The sequence below is a fragment of the Atractosteus spatula genome, chromosome 19 (genome assembly GCF_055471065.1).
Source record: "Atractosteus spatula isolate fAtrSpa1 chromosome 19, fAtrSpa1.hap1, whole genome shotgun sequence".
Lineage (NCBI taxonomy): Eukaryota > Metazoa > Chordata > Actinopteri > Semionotiformes > Lepisosteidae > Atractosteus > Atractosteus spatula.
Window position 1 is genome coordinate 13,014,040 of NC_142724.1, and position 19,697 is coordinate 13,033,736.

The 19,697-nt window shown below is 46.3% G+C and overlaps 1 protein-coding gene across 1 annotated transcript in view; it reads left to right on the forward strand.

The window, feature by feature from the left end:
* The first annotated feature begins 369 nt into the window (after nt 1-369).
* stk35 (serine/threonine kinase 35) overlaps nt 370-19,697 on the forward strand; it is a 28,493-nt gene continuing 9,165 nt past the window's right edge. Inside the window, exons 1-2 of the mRNA XM_088937724.1 lie at nt 370-1,050; nt 7,164-7,917. Coding sequence (XP_088793850.1) covers nt 555-1,050; nt 7,164-7,876 — 1,209 coding nt within the window. The 5' untranslated portion in view covers nt 370-554 and the 3' untranslated portion in view covers nt 7,877-7,917. The remainder of the gene's footprint in view (nt 1,051-7,163; nt 7,918-19,697) is intronic.

Sequence of the window (19,697 nt, forward strand, 5' to 3'; positions counted from 1 at the left end):
AAAAATAGATTTGTATACTGCGCATAACAAAACAATACGTAAATGTTTTGTAAATACGACACCCCCATGACTAAACAGTGGACTCGTCCTTATATGAGACTTCTAGGAATTATGTGGGGGGGGACACTGAACAAAAGGTTATTGATAAACTTTAACTTGTGCAAGGCTGGAATATAATTATACATTTTTTATCTTAAATTAACATGAATTATTTATATTCTTAAACGGCATGCTGGTATTGTTATTAGTAGTAAACGTGGTAAAACTGTACAACACTAGACCTCCCTCGTCACGAGGAGTGGTACGGTCCACCCCTTCATTCAAAGGTTTGGATGTTTATTTAGTTCAAACAGTTTGGAGATAGGGAAACGGTTGGAGCTGCAAATCGTGATTTTGGCAGAAGAAAAGCGGGGTTAGACCCAGAAACCAAGTTCTGGTCTCAAAAGGCACATCAAGCCCCGCGTAGCTCACCTAATTTTCTTCCCCGGAAATAAAGTGATGAGGAGAGGAAAACCGAATTTCCCCGCACGTTCGTTTTCAACGACAAGAGACCCATGGATACAGGTGACGGGGGGAGGAGAAGGACAAACAGCGTGCGAGCCTGCAGGAGGAGCGGGGCTCGCAATGCGAAGCTGAAAAGGGAGGTGGGCAAAGTTTCGCCGGGGCAGAGCCGGGGCGATGAGGTCCCGATGGAGGAAGGCTCTGCCCCCGACGGCGTCGCCAAGGGCGAGAAGCCGCCGCGGCGGGTGCTGGGGCCCCGCTACAGCCTCCTGCGGGAGGTCGGCAGGGGCAGCTACGGGGTGGTGTACGAGGCCGTGGCGCGGCGGTCGGGCGCCAGGGTGGCCGTGAAGAAGCTGCGCTGCGACGCCCCCGAGAACGTGGAGCTGGCCCTGGCCGAGTTCTGGGCCCTGGCGAGCCTGGAGCGGCGGCACGAAAATGTGGTCCAGCTGGAGGAGTGCGTCCTGCAGCGGAACGGCATGGCCCAGAAAATGAGCCACGGCAACAAGCGGTCCGAGCAGTACCTGCGCCTGGTGGAGACGTCGCTCAAAGGTACCGGGTTTACCCCCCCCCCCCTCGCAGTAAAATTACCCCGGCGCTACACCTCTGTGGGTCAGCTGCAAACCCCCCCCCCCCCAGGTCGTTCAGTCGAAGTGCTTCCCTCGATTCGCGTTTCAGATCTCAAGCAATGCATGTGTTACCGTATTCCGTGTAACAACATCCTGGGGTCTACGGGGAGGGGGGGTTAAGTGAGCGATTTTATTCTCCACACCAGCGGAATCGCTGGAATTTATTTCCCAGTCTAGGTTCAGATGCGTCTTAAGCTGCCCCCCCCCCCCCCCCCAACCAACCCCCAGCAATCACACGGAGCCGAAGTTTTCGAGGCATGAAGTTCACGTGTGTGGCGGTGATGGCGAGCGGGGGGGGGGGGAGGGAGTTTAAACTGGTCTTGGCAGGACGCGACTCGAGTCGGCCGAAACGGTGCGCAGGAGGGGACGACTCGCTTGCCCTCCCCGTCTGGAAACGCAGTTCCCCATTTGGGGTTCACTAGCGGCCGGGACAAAGGCAGCCTTTTCTTCTTCTTCTTCCCAGACAGCCGCGCAGTCTCGGCGGCCGTTTGCCCGGCGTGCTGCGGGAGTGTGCGGGTTCCATTTTTGCGGGCGTCTCGGAGTTATGCAGGTTTTCGGCCTGTGTTTTTTTTTTTTTTTGGGGGGGGGGGTGGTTTTCGTGAGTGTCGGGCAGCAGATCGCACAGAGTGGAAACGCATCGCCTGCGCTGATGCGGCCCCTGGCCTCCTTTTCTCCGTTATGTAACTGGGGCCTGAACACTTCTCTGGAGATGAAATATTAACGCCGGGCATGAACATGTGGGCACTCCGCGCTCGGGAGCTGGGACCGAGCACAGCCAGGTGACCGTGATTTCAGGCGAGATGGCAGGTCAGGATTGACAGGGAGACTCTTGCACGTCCCTTCTCAAATTTACAGTGTTCACCTCGGAAACAGCCTGCTTTTACAAGGCCATAGGCTACGTGAATCGAAACTGATGTCTGTTTTACTTAAGACCTTGTTAATGAACAGCTTGTCATTTCCTATGTGTTTCAGATTACTGGCCTTTTCAGAAAGGAGCCTCCTCTGAGAGAATAAACCCTTTCCTTTTGTGTTTTACAGTTTAGAACAAACAGGTTTGGTTTGTATTTCCTTTCACTACTGTGAATAGTCTCTTCCTTGAGATGTCAGAGCACTTGACATTATTTATTATTTACTGGACAAAATATTTACATTATTTGAAGGAAGCAATGTGACCAATTGCCAACCTGCTCAGCTCTCAGTAAGCAGAATACAGCTGGGTGGCCTCTATGGAAAATCAGGTTACTGCTGTGAGAGGTGTTGGCAGTTCAGGTAGTGTAAATGTACTTTTCCCTTTAGTACAGTATTTCTAACACATAAAGCCCCAGTATGGTGAAGGAGGACACTGTTGTAGAAGTTGCCTTCCTTCAGACCAGGTGAGAATTCTTGGCCCTGGTGTTCTTGGTCATTAACGTTCCTGGGCTTGTTTGTAAAAGCAGGGGGGTGTGATCTCTGGTGTCCTAGCTGAATTCTGCCCTGGGATGAAGATCGCACCTCCCTTATGTTCCTCATGAGTTCAGTAAGTTTAATTTTCACCTGATCTAGTAGTGGCCCAGATGTGTCCCGTGCTTCAGCGGTGGAGGTAGTGGCTCCTGTTGGTTCCCCTTTAATTCTGACATCGCCAGACCTGCTGTGCAGTGGGGCTGCTGTGTCGTCCCCCCCCCCCCCCAAGTTGAAATCGTGCAGCAAGACCCCTTGCTGGTGTTGCCTTTTGTGTTGTACCAACCCCCCTCCCCTTGAAAGTCCATGCTAGGTAATGTGAAATCTTGGATGCGTTATCAAGCTTAGATCTTGAGGTGCTGACTTTTTTTTTTAAAGCCTAGAAGTGATTAAGACTTTGGAGTGCCAGCTTTCCGTTTCTCTGGTCACGACAGTGGATATCACTGCCTTGGTTTGCAGGTAGCTGTTGTTGTTGTTTTGGTGTCCATTTGTGTGACAGCTCAAGTTTGTGGGATCTGTTCTGCCTCTTCATTGGTCTGTGGTGGAAATGGAGGGCCATGGAGATCTGTGCCCCTGTATTGTTTTTTTTTTAGGGTTGTCCAGAAATTAATGCCCCTTGTTTTTAAAGTGACAGGATGTTCTGTTGTGGAAGACTGGAATTTGCCATTCCAGAGTTCTGAAATATTCCCAGAGTCTCTTTATCAAAAGCATTTTTTCCAAATGTGGAGAGTTAACTTTTGTTTCCCTTTTCCATTAAGTAGTTAAGCCAGTGATGATCAACTCCAGACTTCCAAGGTTTGGTCAGTTGTCTATTTTTCTTCCTTAGACCATTGAGATGTGTGAGGAAAATGGACTACCTGTCAGGCTTATGGCTCTTGTTCACCATTGCTGCCATTAAAGTTGCTCTGCTCAAAGGTAGCTTGAACAAAACGGGTCTTGTTTTGCGATGCCAGTTCCATTTCCTTCTTTAAGGTCCAGTGGGAGTTCCCAGTTCAATTCGCAGTGTGGGCTTCTCTTAAGCCTGTAATGTGCCAGCAGTGTGGGCATGCGTGTGCTCTGGGTAAGTGGTATAAATTGGGCAAGTGGCAGTTAATGCAGAAGAAGTTCAAGTAGGGAGCTTTGTCAGCAGTCGTAGGCCGCAAAGGAACAAGTAAAGATTTATTCCATGCTGAAAAGAGAGGAAAGGAAACGCAGTGTTTCGACAGTGGAGCCTTTTTTGGGAGTGTGACTAAGTTAATCCAGAAGGCCCACTCTAGACCCAAGAGAACAGCCTAAAATCAGTTTTTACATTTTTCACAGGGGTTATTATGCAGTCCAGTAAGTAGTGGTATAGCAAGCTGGGGTGGGAAATGGTAGCTAATAGGAAGGTAATATTAGAAATAGAATAATGGAAAAGGTAAGATTTGGTTAACCAGTAATGGTTGCACTCTCGACTTAAGAAATCACAGTAAAACGTTGTAGGACGATACTTCAGTTGAGATATTGTGCAGTGCTAAATGTGAACTATGGGTGTCAAAGTAGGTAGGGTGTAGGTATCACTCACTAAATCCCGTCTTTAAAGATTGAATATTGGATTCAGCAACCTGTTGAAGTTCTGGATGTTGGTCCCGACAAAGATGCAGTTTTTCCCTGAAGCCTCCCCATTTCCTCCAGTGCTGAACTGGCTGCAAACAGGTCCGATCTGCCGTCTTCCAAGGCATACGGTCAAGATTTCATTAATTCATTCATTCATTACAAAATGCCTATAGCCAGATTGAGCATCTTGGTTCCCATCAAAAAACAAAGTGTAGTTTACAACATGAACAGAAGCATTGATCATTAGCCTGGCACTAGGGTAAGGGTTTAGAGGGTGGAAACATTCATTAGTTCACGTTTCGTGATTGCTATAGCGAGTGAATAGTGAATAGCTCACTTCTTCCCTGCTGGACCTTGTCAGAGGTGATCAGGCCTCTGCCTTCCCTCTAAGCTCAGACAGGTAGGCAGGCTGTGTGGCTCAGCCAGGATTGTGTGCTGAGCACAGCCTCAGGCTTTGGACAGAAGTGTGAATGCAGATGTCAGTGCCTCTGCCTTAGTGTTTCAGCAAAGTACTTTTGTTTTTTGTTGCATAACACACATTTGACACTTGATGAGATCATTATATAGGCTATGCAAGCTTACTGCTGTGTGGTAATGTTGAGATGGCACAGCAGAGTGTGTGTAAAATGCTCAGGAAATTCTATGAAAAGTGTTTGGTGTAGAACAAAATAATAACCGAGGGCTGCCAGTAATCCTTAGAAACTGATAAACATGTCAGGTTGAAAGGAATAAATATTCCACAGGCATGAAGCAAAAAGCTCTCTGCATCTTCTTTGGTATATCTGAGACCCATGTCATTTACAGATCTTTTTCAATATTCTTCACAGCAGTAGCTAAGAGAAGCTTAGGTTATCGCAGTTTATTTAATGTGCAGGTACACACTCTTGACTCTGTAGCAACCTGCTGTTTGAGTTGCAGAGATGGTTGTACTTTGTCATTAATTATATTGTTAGGTGAGATATATTTGTCATAGTTTTTTTTTCCAAAGGGACTTTCAATCCAGCAAGCACTAATTAATTCACTCAGTCCAGTTGATGTTAAAGGGGAACTGCAGTCCCAGTTTCTCAGACCGGTCATTAGATCTCGGTAACCAATTCATTGCCGGTATAGACCAGTTTGACAAATTTCGAATTGAACGGCAAATTGTGAACTTTGTGCAAGTACTGGAAGTCGCCATGTCACAAACCCCTGGCCTCTCCATGGGCCGAAACAAGAGTTCTCATGAATTGCGATATGAAACGGTCCCTTCCTGCTCACTAGTCCCGGTAGCAAGGCAATGTGATGTATGAGCGGATGAAGTTGTGCAGCAGATATTTCACCGCAGAAAGTTTCCAACGTGATCTGCATGCACAGTCGGAGTTAACGGAGTTCCATTTATCGGCAAAACCGTCTGGAAGTCGTGAACAATATTCCTGTTGGATGAGGTGTTTACAGTGTAATAGGGCCGCTTAACCTCGCTGGAAGTTTTGCTGCCTCGTTCTGAATCGGTTAATATGGCGCTGCACATACCTGGAAATTGTCTCTTTTGTGACGTATATTTGATGTTTTACAAGTCACTGTGTACATTTAACTTTTGTTTTTGCGGGTTGACATGTTCTCATCAATGCCGATGCTTTCTAACCCCGAAATATACTGTAACTTGCTCTATACCCAGGGCCGCGGGGCCTCCAGCTGCAAGTGTATGTCGTGCTGCTGCCGTGGGAGGGGATAGTGGATCCTGAGTGTGCAGTGTGGTAAGATGGTGCTTGCTCTGGAGCACCAGCTGTATTCATGGCAGTTAGGGGCTCTCCTTTGAGAGCTGTGGTGTCATAGCCAAGGGAGGCCCTGCGACTAGTTCAGACTGGTTCTTTCACACCGCAGCACGCTGACGGTTCTGAAATGAGTTGTAACGTTTTGGGCAGATGGCAAGTGTTGCCGCCGTGGGCTGGGAGACGTTTTAGAAATGAGCCGCCGTTTCTTGTCGTCACAGGGCATGCAAGCATCATGTGATGGTTATGTAGCCAGAGGTATTTCCTCTGATCCGAGGGCCACCAGGTGGGCATGGCTTAGGAAAGCTGGAGAACAGGCGTTGTTAAAACTGTAGGTGGAAGAAGAAATAGTTCAACCTGTGGAGCATGCTTCAGATCAGAATGAGGTAAATTATTGGTGAGCAAGGAGGACAAGAGAGAGAGAGAATGGGTGTAGGAGCTGAGTGTCTAAGGAAATGGATGGTTCTGGTCAGCAGTGTTGCTGGGGTGGAGATGTACTCTGCTGAAGAGGTGCACAGTACTTCAACGTGCTTGTCCATGGTGATGGTCTGTGCAGCTGCATTCCTCCCTGTGTCTTAAGCAGTATGGTCCAAACATCCATCACCGCCCCCCCCCCCCCCCCCCCCATCATTAAATACAGCCTTTGGGTTTCAGAAACCAGTCAAATTTTCATCACCAGGACACAAAGCCGCAATATGCATTTCCTGTAGGAATTCCTATGAGGTTTCGGAAGGATGGGTATGTTAATTGATTCTGTTGAATGTGTATTTATTTTTGCCCTAAATATTTTAAATATGTCCCCTTCACCGCCTTTTGTTAAGTCTGAAATTTTTCTTAAATAACTGAAGTGTGATTTGTGACAACCTCTCAGAAAAAAGTGGTGTTAATGTGGATAAAGAACATACCAACTTTTAGATTTTCATGTCCTCTTTGAAGTATACCGTTTACTTTTCAAATGTGATCGGTTTTTCTATGCATTTCCTACCTAAAACCTAATTCGTTTGCTACGCATGCATTCTGCTGAGGTATCCCTTCCTAAAACCATTCGTCTGTTTTTTCCACTCAGTCTGCGTGTTCATGGATTGAATCTTTTCTTGAAGATTCATGGGACTTCCGCGTGTGCTGGTATGCTTTTTGATTGTGTGTATTCCTGGTTTGTTTCAGAAGTAGCATCGTGGGTTCGAGGCATATCCCAGTGTTCCGTTTTTCCATTTTTCCTTTCCTGCTGTTAATTCTCCCGCTGAAAGTTTCTTTTCTTCTTCTTCCCCGGTGGCAGGTGAACGAGTGCTGGGCTATCCGGAGGAGCCCTGCTACCTCTGGTTTGTGATGGAGTTCTGCGAGGGGGGCGACTTGAACCAGTTCATCCTGTCGCGCAGTCCCGACCCGGCGACCAACAACAGCTTCATGCTGCAGCTCACCAGCGCCGTGGCTTTCTTGCACAAGAACAATATCGTCCACCGGGACCTCAAGCCCGACAACATCCTGATCTCGGAGAAGTCGGGCGTCCCCGTGCTGAAGGTGGCCGACTTCGGTCTCAGCAAGGTCTGCGCGGGGTTTGGCGGCCGGGGGAAGGAAGGGGAAGATGGGAACAAAAACGTCAATGTGAACAAGTTCTGGCTGTCCTCGGCCTGCGGGTCGGACTTCTACATGGCGCCGGAGGTGTGGGAGGGACACTACACGGCCAAAGCGGACATCTTTGCCCTGGGCATTATCATGTGGGCCATGATCGAGAGGATCACCTTCATTGACGCCGAGTCCAAGAGGGAGCTCCTGGGCACCTACATCAGGCAGGGGTCCGAGATCGTGCCCGTGGGGGAAGCGCTGCTAGAAAACCCAAAGATGGTACTCCACATCCCTCAGAAACGGAGGACTTCCATGTCGGACGGGATCAAACAGCTCCTAAAGGACATGCTGGCGGTCAATCCCCAAGACCGGCCTGATGCCTTTGAACTGGAGACCAGAATGGACCAGGTTACATGTGCTGCTTGACTTTCAGAAGCTAAATAAGAGGATTAAAATCTTTATTTCAGGTACCAGCTGCGGTTTCCTTTGTGCTTTGTTCTTGGTCTTGATGAATCTTTGCCCGTTTTTCTTTATTTTACCACGACATGCTCTTGTCTCGACGCCTGTGATGCGCTATAGAGTGTATGAATGTCTTTACCTTTGCTTGCCTTTTTTTCCCCCAGTTTTAGATTTTGTTCTTTTACAGTCGCTAATAAATATTTTCCAACATAATCACTGATTGTGCGAAATTTACACTCTGGTGGGGAGGGTTTTGTAGTGTACCACTGGGAGTCATCAAAACGATTGTAATTGAAGTGCAGTTGAATTTTTTTTTACCTCAATACAAAGTGTATAAATGTACCGATGGAGCAATACAGGGAATGCTATCCAGCCTTGCTTAGTAGTTGGGGGACGATGGCAGGTGTCGGCTTGCAGTCCACAGTAACCGTGTTGACTGCACGCTTGTTTTGTGGGAGTGTGGTAATTCCTCTTTTGTTTTTCCCTTTATGTTTTTGAACGGGCCTCCAGCTCTTTTGTTGTTGCTGCCTAGTCTTTCCTTATTTCGGAGGTTAGCAGAAGCGCTTCTGCTTTCCTCAGGTGCCGAGTGTAGTCGCTGCCCGCACCGTAGAGCTTTGTAGCATCGCAGTCCAGTCACACCTCCTGCAGGGCGTGGAGTTCGTGCCCTGTTCGGTTGGCCGTACTGTCCACAGGTCTGTCTCTTTTTGGTTTCTCTTGCCAGTTCGCGGCACCTTGCCAGGTTGACTGTTCTCCGAGGCATGAGGTCCTTGGAATGTCCCAAACGTGCAGCATTCCCTTTGCCAGTGGGGACCCTTGAGCTTCCTTGAGTAGATGTGAGCTTTTGAAGGTTGCCAGCATCTTCATGGTCACTTTTCCCTGTAGTTCACCTAAAGATGGATTATCTCATTCTTTTGATCCTTGTTAGGAGTAGTATATTCACAGAGGGTGTGTGTATAGGGCTCCAATCTTGGCACAGGTACTTCTAGACATGAAAGGGTCGTGGGAATATTGCAGATATGTACATGTGTGGTGCTCTATCAGTATAGAAGCCTTTAAATATCACTTTATCCAATAAGGGATTTAGATTACTAATAAGACTAATTGTAGAGTGGCTACAGTTGGAGCTTTTTTGGAGATGATCAGACATCGATATGACATGGATGCTTGTCGCTGAGCTTTCGAGATAGCCCTTCATAGCACCGAGCTGAAGTTTTTCCTGAAATCGCAGTAGGGGTGTCTAGGACATGGAATATTAGTGGTGCAGCAAGCCCCTGTAGGTTGACAGACCTCTGTCCAGTGGAGTATCTGTTCTCTGGTTCTTCCAGTAAATGGCTTGCTCACGGATCTGTACTTGTGCCTTCTCACCCACAGCCAGCTCGTTGTGCCGTATGTCTATGCAAAGCACTCCGTCACAGCCTGTTTTACTCTAGTGGTTGATAGGAAAATGGCATTCTACAATAATGGCAATCTACCTCTTTTGTGCTTTTCCTTTGGGCTGCTCTCCCTTCTCTGTTGTGCTCCTCTGTGCTTGGTATCTCGCATCTTTTTCCGTCTGTGTTGACTCTTGCTGTCTGCACCCCGCTGTCCAGTTACAGCAAATCCTATTGGCTAAGCCAAGAGCCGTGCAGAAAAATGGATTTCTGCAGTTGTTTCACAGGCTTGTGGGGTGGGGGGGAACCTCTATTGGATGTCTCAAAGAGTTAACAGATGTCACCAGTTGTGGGATCAGTTGTGACGTCTGTACTGGAATCGTAGCTGTAGGCATTTCTAGCATTGGTGGCGTTTTGCTGCTTTTCCGGTTTTCCCACCAAGAAGTTAGGAATTGGAGGACCTAATGAGTCATACGTGCTTTTAGAATGGTTACCAATTCATAACTGCAAATGCGGAGGCAGTATTGTAGCTCGTACTTACTGACTCTTTTGTCCAGAAGTTCTTGCCTTTCTCGTGTAGAATCATTTCCCCATGTTTTTAGTGTTGCTGTGCGAACGGAGTTTGCACTTGAGCGAGTTCTCTATTCCCTCCTGGACTGAAACCCAACTTGTTTGTTAGGTTGATCCTGCCCTGGGGAGGGCCTCCGTCATAGCTACTCGTCTGATTGTCCCAGGTGTCCTCCTGAAATAGGAGGTTGTGTCTGGGGGAATCGCCAGGTGCTGTATAATGTTTTGATTAAAGGACAAGTGGCTCTCATGGAAGAGGAACATCTGAGCCGTGATGCTTGTTGATTTAGAAGGGCCTTAAATCTGAAAACGAGGACCACTGTTAAAGAGCAGACATTTTCTTGGCTTTGTGTATAAAATCTGAGTTGGTACCATGGACTGATCAGCTACTGTTTAAAAGAACAGCGAAGTTTATATAAAGACTTCTGGAGTTAGCCAAAACATTACTTCAGCGATGGTGAAGTGGTAATACTATCTTGAGTCTCAGCAAATTGTTGACATTCCTGAACATTTCCTTCGATTTTAATAATACTGGAGTTATTTTTTTCAGCGCTAAAGTGCATCATTACCAGAGATTGCTTTCGTATTCTTGACACGGCGATATCTGTGAATTACCAGCATTTGGATTTCCCTCTCCTAAATGTCCCATTATACTATCAAAGATGAGCTTGATTTGCAAGACGCCTTATAGTCCATGTAGATGTTAAAAAGCAGACCTTCTGAGTTGATAAGGTATAATAATGTTGCTTTGATCTTGAGCTGCAGTGTACAGCAGTGACGTTCTGCCTTCTCCTACGATAGTGTTTTGTGAAGTAATCCAGGTCTTTGGTGCTTTGTTTTGGCAGGGGACTTCGATGTCTGGATCAGTTCTTGTGCCTTTTAGTGAGGTTTTTTTTTTAATTTGTAGTTGTCACTTGGTACCCTGTATAAATGTAGTCATCTGAAAACGTGAGACCGTCTTCAGTTTAAATAATCCGATTGCGAGCCTTAACAGCGATTTATGCGCAGCTGAAGTCGGTGTTAAAAGGCTGCTCAGCAGGCTGTGCAAGCTTTCGCAGTCCATGCTGCTGCATTGCTTTGATTAACCTGCACCTTACTTAAAACTCCCAGCACATTCTTCTGTAATTGAGTTCATGGCTACAGAACTCTACCCTGACGAGCACGGTCTGTGCGATAAGTCTCTCACTCTCAAGCGATATGTTGTCTGAAGCACGGTTATTATGTCTTTCGGTTCCGTTTCGGTTCTGTTGTTTGGAATTGCCTGTCAGAATCTGATCTGTACATCCTGCAGCTGCGGCTCCTTTAGTGTGTTCTTAAGGGTTGCCTGAGATGGAATCACCTTTGTGACTGACTGGCTTGCTAGTCTAAAACCAGGGCGAACGGCAGAGGATTGGTTTGTAACCGAGCTGGAACCTGCCCCTGTGCCTGTACTGCGCTTAGCCTGTGTAGCGTCTTGAGCTCTACCTGTGCATGTTCTTCCAGTTTGACACTCCCTTAGAATAAACTGCAAGCACCTTGCCTTCACAACCGTGCTTCCTGCGGGAGGCACTTTGATCATTGTCTGATTGACATAGCGAAGCAGGCAGGTGCAACACAAACACTGGAACATTTTAAAATGGGTTTAGTTTAACCTCTGTTGCGTATGTATTCCACCCTGCCATGAGACGTCTGTGACAGCGCATAATGAAACCTAACGCAAGTCTTTTGGCTTGTGGTTGGAAGTGAGGGTTCTGGCATTCAGTGCTGGTGCAGTGGCCTCATTTCGGCAGCTGGATGCTGGGATAGCCGTTATGTAACAAGCCCCTGGCCTGCAGGGAAATCAATCGACTGTCAAACACAAGGGATTATTAAGGGTTGACTGGGTGGCGAAAGGAACAGCCCTCAAGGGCTTTATTTATTATGTGAATTCAGTACACAGCTTATAGGCAAGCATGCAGGATGTAGCATATATTTGATGCAGATTCTTTCAGTGTCCATAACGAAGCAAAGGGGATTACCATAACAGAGCTCAGTATGGAGCTTTCATGAAGTTTACGGGTCGATGCCTCTCAAGTAATGCTCTGTCATGCACAGGTTTTACATCTGCTTGGGCAGAACATGTGCGTCATCTTTGAGTATTTTCTTCTGCCTGCTTTCCCCCCCATCAGTGTGCGCATCTGGAGCACACAGCTCTGTTGCCTCAGTGGCAGTTGTACACGGAGGTTTTGGACTGGCACCTGTTAAGGCCGTTGGTAGCCTAAACTGTTACTTCCAATAAAGGTTCCTGTAAATAATACTGAATGAGGCCTTTTCTATTTGAAAAGCAATGTCTTTGGAGGAGTGGGACACTTTTGGTTGGAGACCCCCCCCCATTTCCAAACTTTGTTGCCATTTTGCAGAAATGAACGTTTGTGATGTTTATTCACGAGTGATAATTTGGATTTTTCTTGTATTTTTAATGATCCGGTGCACTTCATGTCGAGGTTGTTAATGGTATATTCTATCTATATTGTGTTTCTTATCCTGGATTTGAACTCCCAAGAGTTCAAGAGCTAGGAAATTATTGGCTGGGAGGTGGTCTCGATGTGCCAGGACGCTGCATAATGTAGAATATGCTCTGCCAATGAGTTGGAATCATGGCAGATAGCTAGTTAAGCCCCCTCTGGAAGGTTTGGAAGTGTTCTTGTTGTAGTTATTTATTCCTGTGTTCCCACTTTCACTTACACTCGCCCTTGTGGTTTGAAGTTGAACTGATCATTGTGGGAAAAGATGGTTGGAACAGAATGTCAAACTTCTAGAAGAAAGGCTGAACAGCACCATCTAGCTCATTCGATTCAGCTGGATGACATCTGAGGGTCTCCTGCCGCCATTGCCTTTGAAAGGAGATGGTATGAAGCAGTGTCCAGGTGCAGTGCTGATGGATACCTGAAACCTATTGCAATGAGCATGTTTTTTAGTCATCTAACGTGAAAAGGTTTGTAAGAGCTTTGAAACAAGGGGACAGGAAGCACAGTAACTCAAGAACACATTACAGTAGGAACTGCACCAAAACAAATTGTGGAGTCCTATCTTACAAAATGCTGAGCTGTGTGGTGGTAGTGTTCCTGGTATCTTGGTGCTGTAGAGGCACGGCCACGCTGCAGCTGAGCTGTAAGAAGGTGAAATAAACAAACGTGTTGCTGTGCTGTCAGGAGGCCTGTTCTGGCCAGAGGAGAGGGAGGGAGAGGAATGGCGCCATGGAGTGGTCCATTGCCAACTACGTTTAAATGAAAACAAACTGCAGAGGGGATGACATGAGGTTTGAGCAATGCACAGCCTCAGCATGGTGTACCTTTTATGGGCAACTTCAGGCCAAAAACCTAATGAGCCTGTTGTGCAACGTGAGAGTTTTTGGTGTGTGCTGAGTGGTAAAACCTCTCTAGCTGGCATTTTATGAAGCTGTAACATTCTGTACAAACTCCCAAGGCAGAAAATAATGAACGAGAGTGCTTGAGTTTCAGATGCGTTGACTTCCTGAATCCGCACTAGAGATGGCACTTCTGTTGCTCTTTAAATATGCTTTTTGCCCGCATGGAAGTGAAAACTCGTTCATCCTAGCAGGTGGCAGCTAATATGCTGTACTGACAGGAATTGTGTGTGCATCTCTCTGGATTTATGTTATGTCTGGGTTTTGTTCATTTCTCTGTACAGCATGCATGCAGACTGTGTTTTTTTTTTTATAGACATAGTAGTGAGACTGAAAAGATTGTCATGGAAGGATTGTAGAAAACCCCATGGTAGGCCCAGGTAACCTCATTCTCAACTGTCTAGGGTCAAGATGACTACTTGTGGCTGGCTCTAAGATTATATACACAAAAAAGGCTATGAGCACATTGCCCCATTGTAATACCTAATGTTTAGATTTTTTTTCATTTTTAAAGTTCCTGTGTTATTGGTTGAACTGGCTAAATCCTCCATTTTTTTTCTTTGTATTGTTTCTGTTAGTTGAAACTCTTGTACATTGTGCAGTTAGCTTGTCCTTAACATCCTGTTTCAAAGCCCTTTGATGACTGTTAAACAGTGCCTTCGGTTTATATCTCAGCCGTTGTGTTTTGCTATTAAAAAGTTTCCAAATGAGTGGAGGATGTCTGACCCATCTAGCGAGGTGCTAATTGAACCGTGGATCCTAGTCTGCCTTTTCTTGAAAGAAGATTGCCGGCTTTGTGTAAAAGTGCCTTCTGTTATTGGTGCTAAATGTAATTTACTGTAGTTTCCACCTGTGCCTGCTGGTTTGTGTTAGGCAGCTGATTCTGAAGCAGTCCATTGTGTTGACTTTTGTGTCTTGGAGGGTTTTGAAAACTGGAACTAGAATGTTTTTACTTTGTTCAGTACCACAGATTAGTTTTTCAGTCTATCAGTAACAGTGCATTCCATTAAAGCTCCAGATATAACTGCTGCTTTGGAATCAGCCTAGAGGTGAGCAACCCAATATTTTTTTAAGTGATGACCAAAACTGAGCCAGCAGCCATATCACCCTGCAACTCACAACTGGCAGCCCACTGAAGCTGAGCAGGACTTCCTGGGGAAAAAGTAAGGTTGCTGCAGGAAGAGGTGTTAGTAGAGCCAGCAGGGGGCGCTCACCCCATGGTCCATGTGGGTCCTAATGCCCAGTACAATGACTGGGACACTCTACTGTAAAAAGGCCCCGAGACATAAAACCAAGGTCCTGACTCTCTGTGGTCATTAAAAATCCCAGGGCATTTCTCGAAAAGAGCAGGGATGTTACCCCGGTGTCTTGGCCAAATTTCCCATTGGCCCTTACCAATCATGGCCTCCTAATAATCCCCATCTTTGAACTGGCTTCATCACTTTGTTCTCCTCCCCACTGAGAGTTGGTGTGTGGTGAGAGTACTGCCGTCACATCATCCAGGTGGTGCTGCACACTGGTGGTGGTGGAGGGGATCCCCATTACCTGTAAAGCACTTTGAGTGGAGTGTCTAGAAAAGGTGCTATATTAGTGTAAGGAATTATTATTATTAAATATATTCTACATGTCTTGCAAGTATTTTTCAATTACCGTTTCCTAAATGCTTGCTTTTTTTACATTTTCTCCCACATTGTCTCCAGAATACAAAATAGACACCTATGTTTTCACTGACTGTGATTATATTTATATGCAGAAACTAAATATCTGTTTTACTGCTTCTACAGTGGAACAATAATGTTAAATATGGTCTGCCAGCTGTTTGTCCCATCTTTATCTTTCATTAGGCGAATGATGGTCTGGACCGAATGAGAGAACTAGCGCAGGAAGATGTGCACGTTCAGCTTATTGCTTTTGATGTTGACACAGTTGGTTTCAGAAGTCTGGCTTTTGACCTGACCTGGAAAGTATTATGGGAAGTTTTTCCAACATTGCCAGCTAGACAGAGGGGATTAGGAGGCATTATCTGGGTCAGCGGATATTGGATTCTTTGAGATCCTTTTCGCCTTTCTTCCCAAGCCGATTTCCATCTTCGGTCGCTGTGGCTGGTGGTGCAGTGTGTGACCGAGTGGGTATGGCTGTCGTGACACCAGGCCCCTGTCTAGTCAGGGATTTCCCCCTTGAGTCTGTTCCTGGCTGCTCGTCAGAGTGTGCAGTGTTCACAGAGCCTCGCGAATCGCACGCTAAGGCTGTTCCTGTTTCGAGGTCTGTTAAAGCTAAGGTGTCGGGGGGGGGGGGGGGGGATTGGTTTCTAATGTGAGTATGCTTAAATACTGTGACAGAGCAGAGGACAGGGAAATAGTATTCAAAACATCCTTCGGAGTAATTTGTCTTGAGCTGTTGTTCAGCATGTGGTGGTACAGTGGTTAGCACCTCACCGCGCTGGAGCCCTGGGTTCAATTCTGAGCCTGCAGTGTTGTCTGAGTGCAGCTGGCCGTGCTGTGTGCGTCTGTCCTGCCTTGTGCCCTTGTGCCTGTTGCTTGCCCAACAAGGCAGGGCCCCAGCTCGCCTGCAGCCACGAGTCGGATAAAACCGAAAAATGATGAGTGTTCAGTATGTGCGTCTTCTCTCCTGGAGAGCTCCTGACCATCCCAGCTATCGGGTTCGGTTTAAGGGAAAAATGACCTCCTTAAATATTTCTGCAATTTAATGTTTCGGTTGTCGTACATGGTCACTACGGGTATGCTTTAATCATTTGGCTAAAATTTTTGGGCAAAGTTTTGGGTTCAGTCTAGGTATTGTGCTGATTTTGAGAGAGGGGGTTTTGTTAAATTCCAATCTTATCTGCTCTTTAATAAGAAATTTCTTAGAATACACAAAATATAAAATCTTTCCGCAAATGAAAATACAATAATGGAGCAACCTCATAGTCTATGAAGCTATATTCCAGCATATTGTACAGATACACGGTTAATAAGCTTTTCCTTACCATCATACATGGCTTCTCGTCCAGTTGTACCACTAACACCTCTGCGTGGTTTCAGGTCTCCGACATTATCGCATGGAGCTAACGAACTCTGATCTCCTTGCATGCCCCCCGCTTAAACGCTAAAATGTGTGATCTGCACAGGGTGTTTGTATGTCCCCCAAGCCGAAATTATTGGCTATTCTTAGTTAACTGGGTGTGAGATATTGGCAGTGTTGGGGAAACCTCAGACCACACTGAACCGGTTTGGGCTTTGCTAAAGGAGTGTGTTGTAGCTGTGCTTCAGTGAATGTTTGAGAACTTGGTGGTTCAAGATTCATTCTTCATAACTTCACAACAATACAGAGGTATAGAATAATTACAGATTCCTGTCTGGCATCTTGATAGAAACAAGCTGTTCCTGACCCTTAAAGTAGATCTAAGTACTCCAAACACATGCTGAAATATCTTGTGAAGACTAGAATATCTTGTTCCAGTTGGAGGAATTTGAGCTTTTCGTGATTGGGTTTTAATATCGTGCACTTGCTTGATATAGGTAGGCGGCCGTTTACACGACTTCACATTTTCAAGGAAAGCCTTGCGTTGTAGTTTCTGTATGACTGTAAACGAGACGTGCCTGGCTTCCTGTGTACCTGATGTCCTAGCACGGCATGCCACTTCCTGATCTTGAGCTCTTCTCTTCATGACAACACCCCCGAGCCTGCCGCCAAGCGTGGTTTGCCACCCTGACCTGGGCTTTAATCCCAACACACGGGAGCAAAGGGGTGATGGGAGCAGGGCTGTTAACGCTAATCAGCCGTAAGTTGTCAGTATTTAGCCTGTCCTGTTTGTTGACTTTGTACAAAACAGGTACTGATGAGGGGCATTGATCTTTCATGTATGATGCGGTGGTCCTGTAGAGTCCCCTCCTTCAGGGTTTGTGGGCATCTTCAGCAGCCAGAGATGGACTGGGTTTTAATCCCAGTGCTGAGCTGAGGGCCCTGTACTACAATTCTCCAGGGTCAGAGTTTCCAAACCCCTGTATTGCAATACTGCGTGTTAAAGGCTTTAGTGGTACTGCTGATTAAGCAAATGCCTATCTGGCCGGCAGTATACCTTTGGTTTTCTGTATATAAACAAAGATGACCCTGATTAGGTCAAATATTGATTTTGCTGTTTGACTATGGATGGATGGGTCTGGTTTGTCACTGGATTGCCTCTAGCAGCTCTTTCCAATCCTAGTTCTGGAAGGTCCAGGGATCTTCCACTTTTCCATACGGAGATATTAAATTGCTTAAGTGAGCCCTGGATCGTGCTAATCGTTAAATTCCACCATGATTTTCTTAAACATACAGGTGTCCAGTTCCTGCAGGCCAGGGTCTTGTAGGTGTTGTGGAATGGCCATCACTGTAGGTCGCTTTGCATAAAATAGAGACCTGAAGCATGATATTGAAGATGAGCTGGGCTGAAAGTGGACTACTGGGTCTTTAACTCCCTGTCCCATAAGTTGCACCAAGACATAATTAAGGTTATGTATTCCTCTGGAGCAACCTGGCATCTCTATATGTAATGGTCTGTGGAGGAAATGTTTTTACACTGTTTCTAGCTAATGACCTCATACACTTGTGCAATGATCTGTAATAATGCCATCAGCAGGATGTTCTTTGATGTAACCCAGCACCACGTTTTAGACTCCAGGACCAAACAAAACTGTGACAGTCAGTGTAGCTGGTGCCTCTCGCAAGACCCTCCCTGTAAGGATGAGAGGGGCTGGCCTGTTCGAACAGTGGGAACGGCACTCTGGAGTACTGGAGCTGGTCGAAACTGGGGTGCCAGTTTCCATGGACTATGACCGTGTACACAGGACAGCCTTGGGCAGCTGTGTTCAGTCATTAGGGATGCCCGTCGTATTCACAGACCTCACTCGCTTTGAGCCAGTGTAGCGCCCCCTGGTGTACACCTCCTCCTGCCATGGGGCTTGTGCTCCAAATTTTCATTCCCTGATGCACTGAGTACAGTTTTTGCAGTGGCAGTTGTTTGAATGAGCCAGCTAGCTCAATAAGTGGACTGCATTTAGATTGCTTTTAAAGAGCGCCCATGGGCTCCCCATTTGAAAAGCTGCTAGTATATTTGGTGTGCACACCCTCAAAAATCCTTCTTACGAAAGCGTGCGTGCTGGGCCAATGTTAACAGCTGAAGCTGATGTTGACTGCCTGTTAGAGGAACAGTTTTTACAAGCAGCTGGAAGCTGCTCTGTTTTGGTGCTTTAACAAGGTGCCCCTCTGGGGTCCGATTGTGTAACTGCGATGGCTGTGTCCCCAGGCCGGGCGTCTGAAGAGGCACAGTAAGGCCCAGTGTGCCAGCCTGTTGGGATAACCTCTGCCCTGGTTTTCGCTGCCGACACGATTCTTACCTCGTAACCTCCTCCCTCCACCCCACAAACAATCTTTGTTTCTAAAATAGTTTTTTTAATTCCCAAACGGAAAACTAGAAGGCGCTGTCTGGTTTAAAAAAAAGTGGAAAGCAGGCACAAATGGCTACTAGCTGTGTTGGTAGTATACAGATTGCATGCTTGTTTCTGCTGTTTGCTTATATACACACACGACAGATGGGTCTTAAAATCAGGTGTGCACCGATATCGCTATTGGTCCAGAAATTCCATAACCGATGGCCGATACCGACAACCGGTCATCTTACTTTTTTGCATTTTTTAAAACAAGTTCTTTGTTTCCTCCTCGCCGTACTTCGGCTGAACATTTGTTGCAAATTGCCGTTCTGTTGTCCTCTGCTGAAATGGTGAAAAACATTTTCACTCTACAGCAGCTGTACTGTACCCAGTCTAGTGTGTCAGTGCGTGCACATAGAAAAAAAACTAGTTGTGCAAACAGAAATAAAGCGCTGCATTATCGGCTGCAATTCCAATATCGGAAACGATAATTCGATTTTTCTATTTATTTACTTAAAATCAAATCAAGTCAAGTCAAGTGTGTTAAGAATGACCTCCCTTTATTTGTAACCTTACGTCAAATGAGTAAAATGTACTACAGCAAGGGTGCATGAAAATCTTTTCTGGCCCGTACCTTAAATGATTTTAATTTTTGAATGTCATTTCTCATGAGGTGTGTAAGCCCCTGGCAGGGACCAGATGTGGCGGTTTGGTTTGGCGAGAAATCCCCTCGCTATAGTCGGCCCAGCACAGCTTATGTTTTGAAGTGGCTGGGGCGGCCAGTTCATTCTCAGATCTTAGCGTTTCCTAGTCAGTCAGGTAGGAGGCAGCAGGGATTCTGGTTCAGGTGAGAGAACACCGCAAGACGGATCTGTGTTCACAGCATGGGGACTGTGGTGAGAGCTTCCCCAACACTATGCAGGTAATGACGGGTCTTCTCAGTGAGTTGCGATTATAGGAGTAATTTAGACCTTTTTTTAAATGGTGGGGGACCATGCAGAAAATGGTTCTTATTCTGTGTGTCTTCCAAATTGTAGAGTTCAGAGGTTTTGATTCAA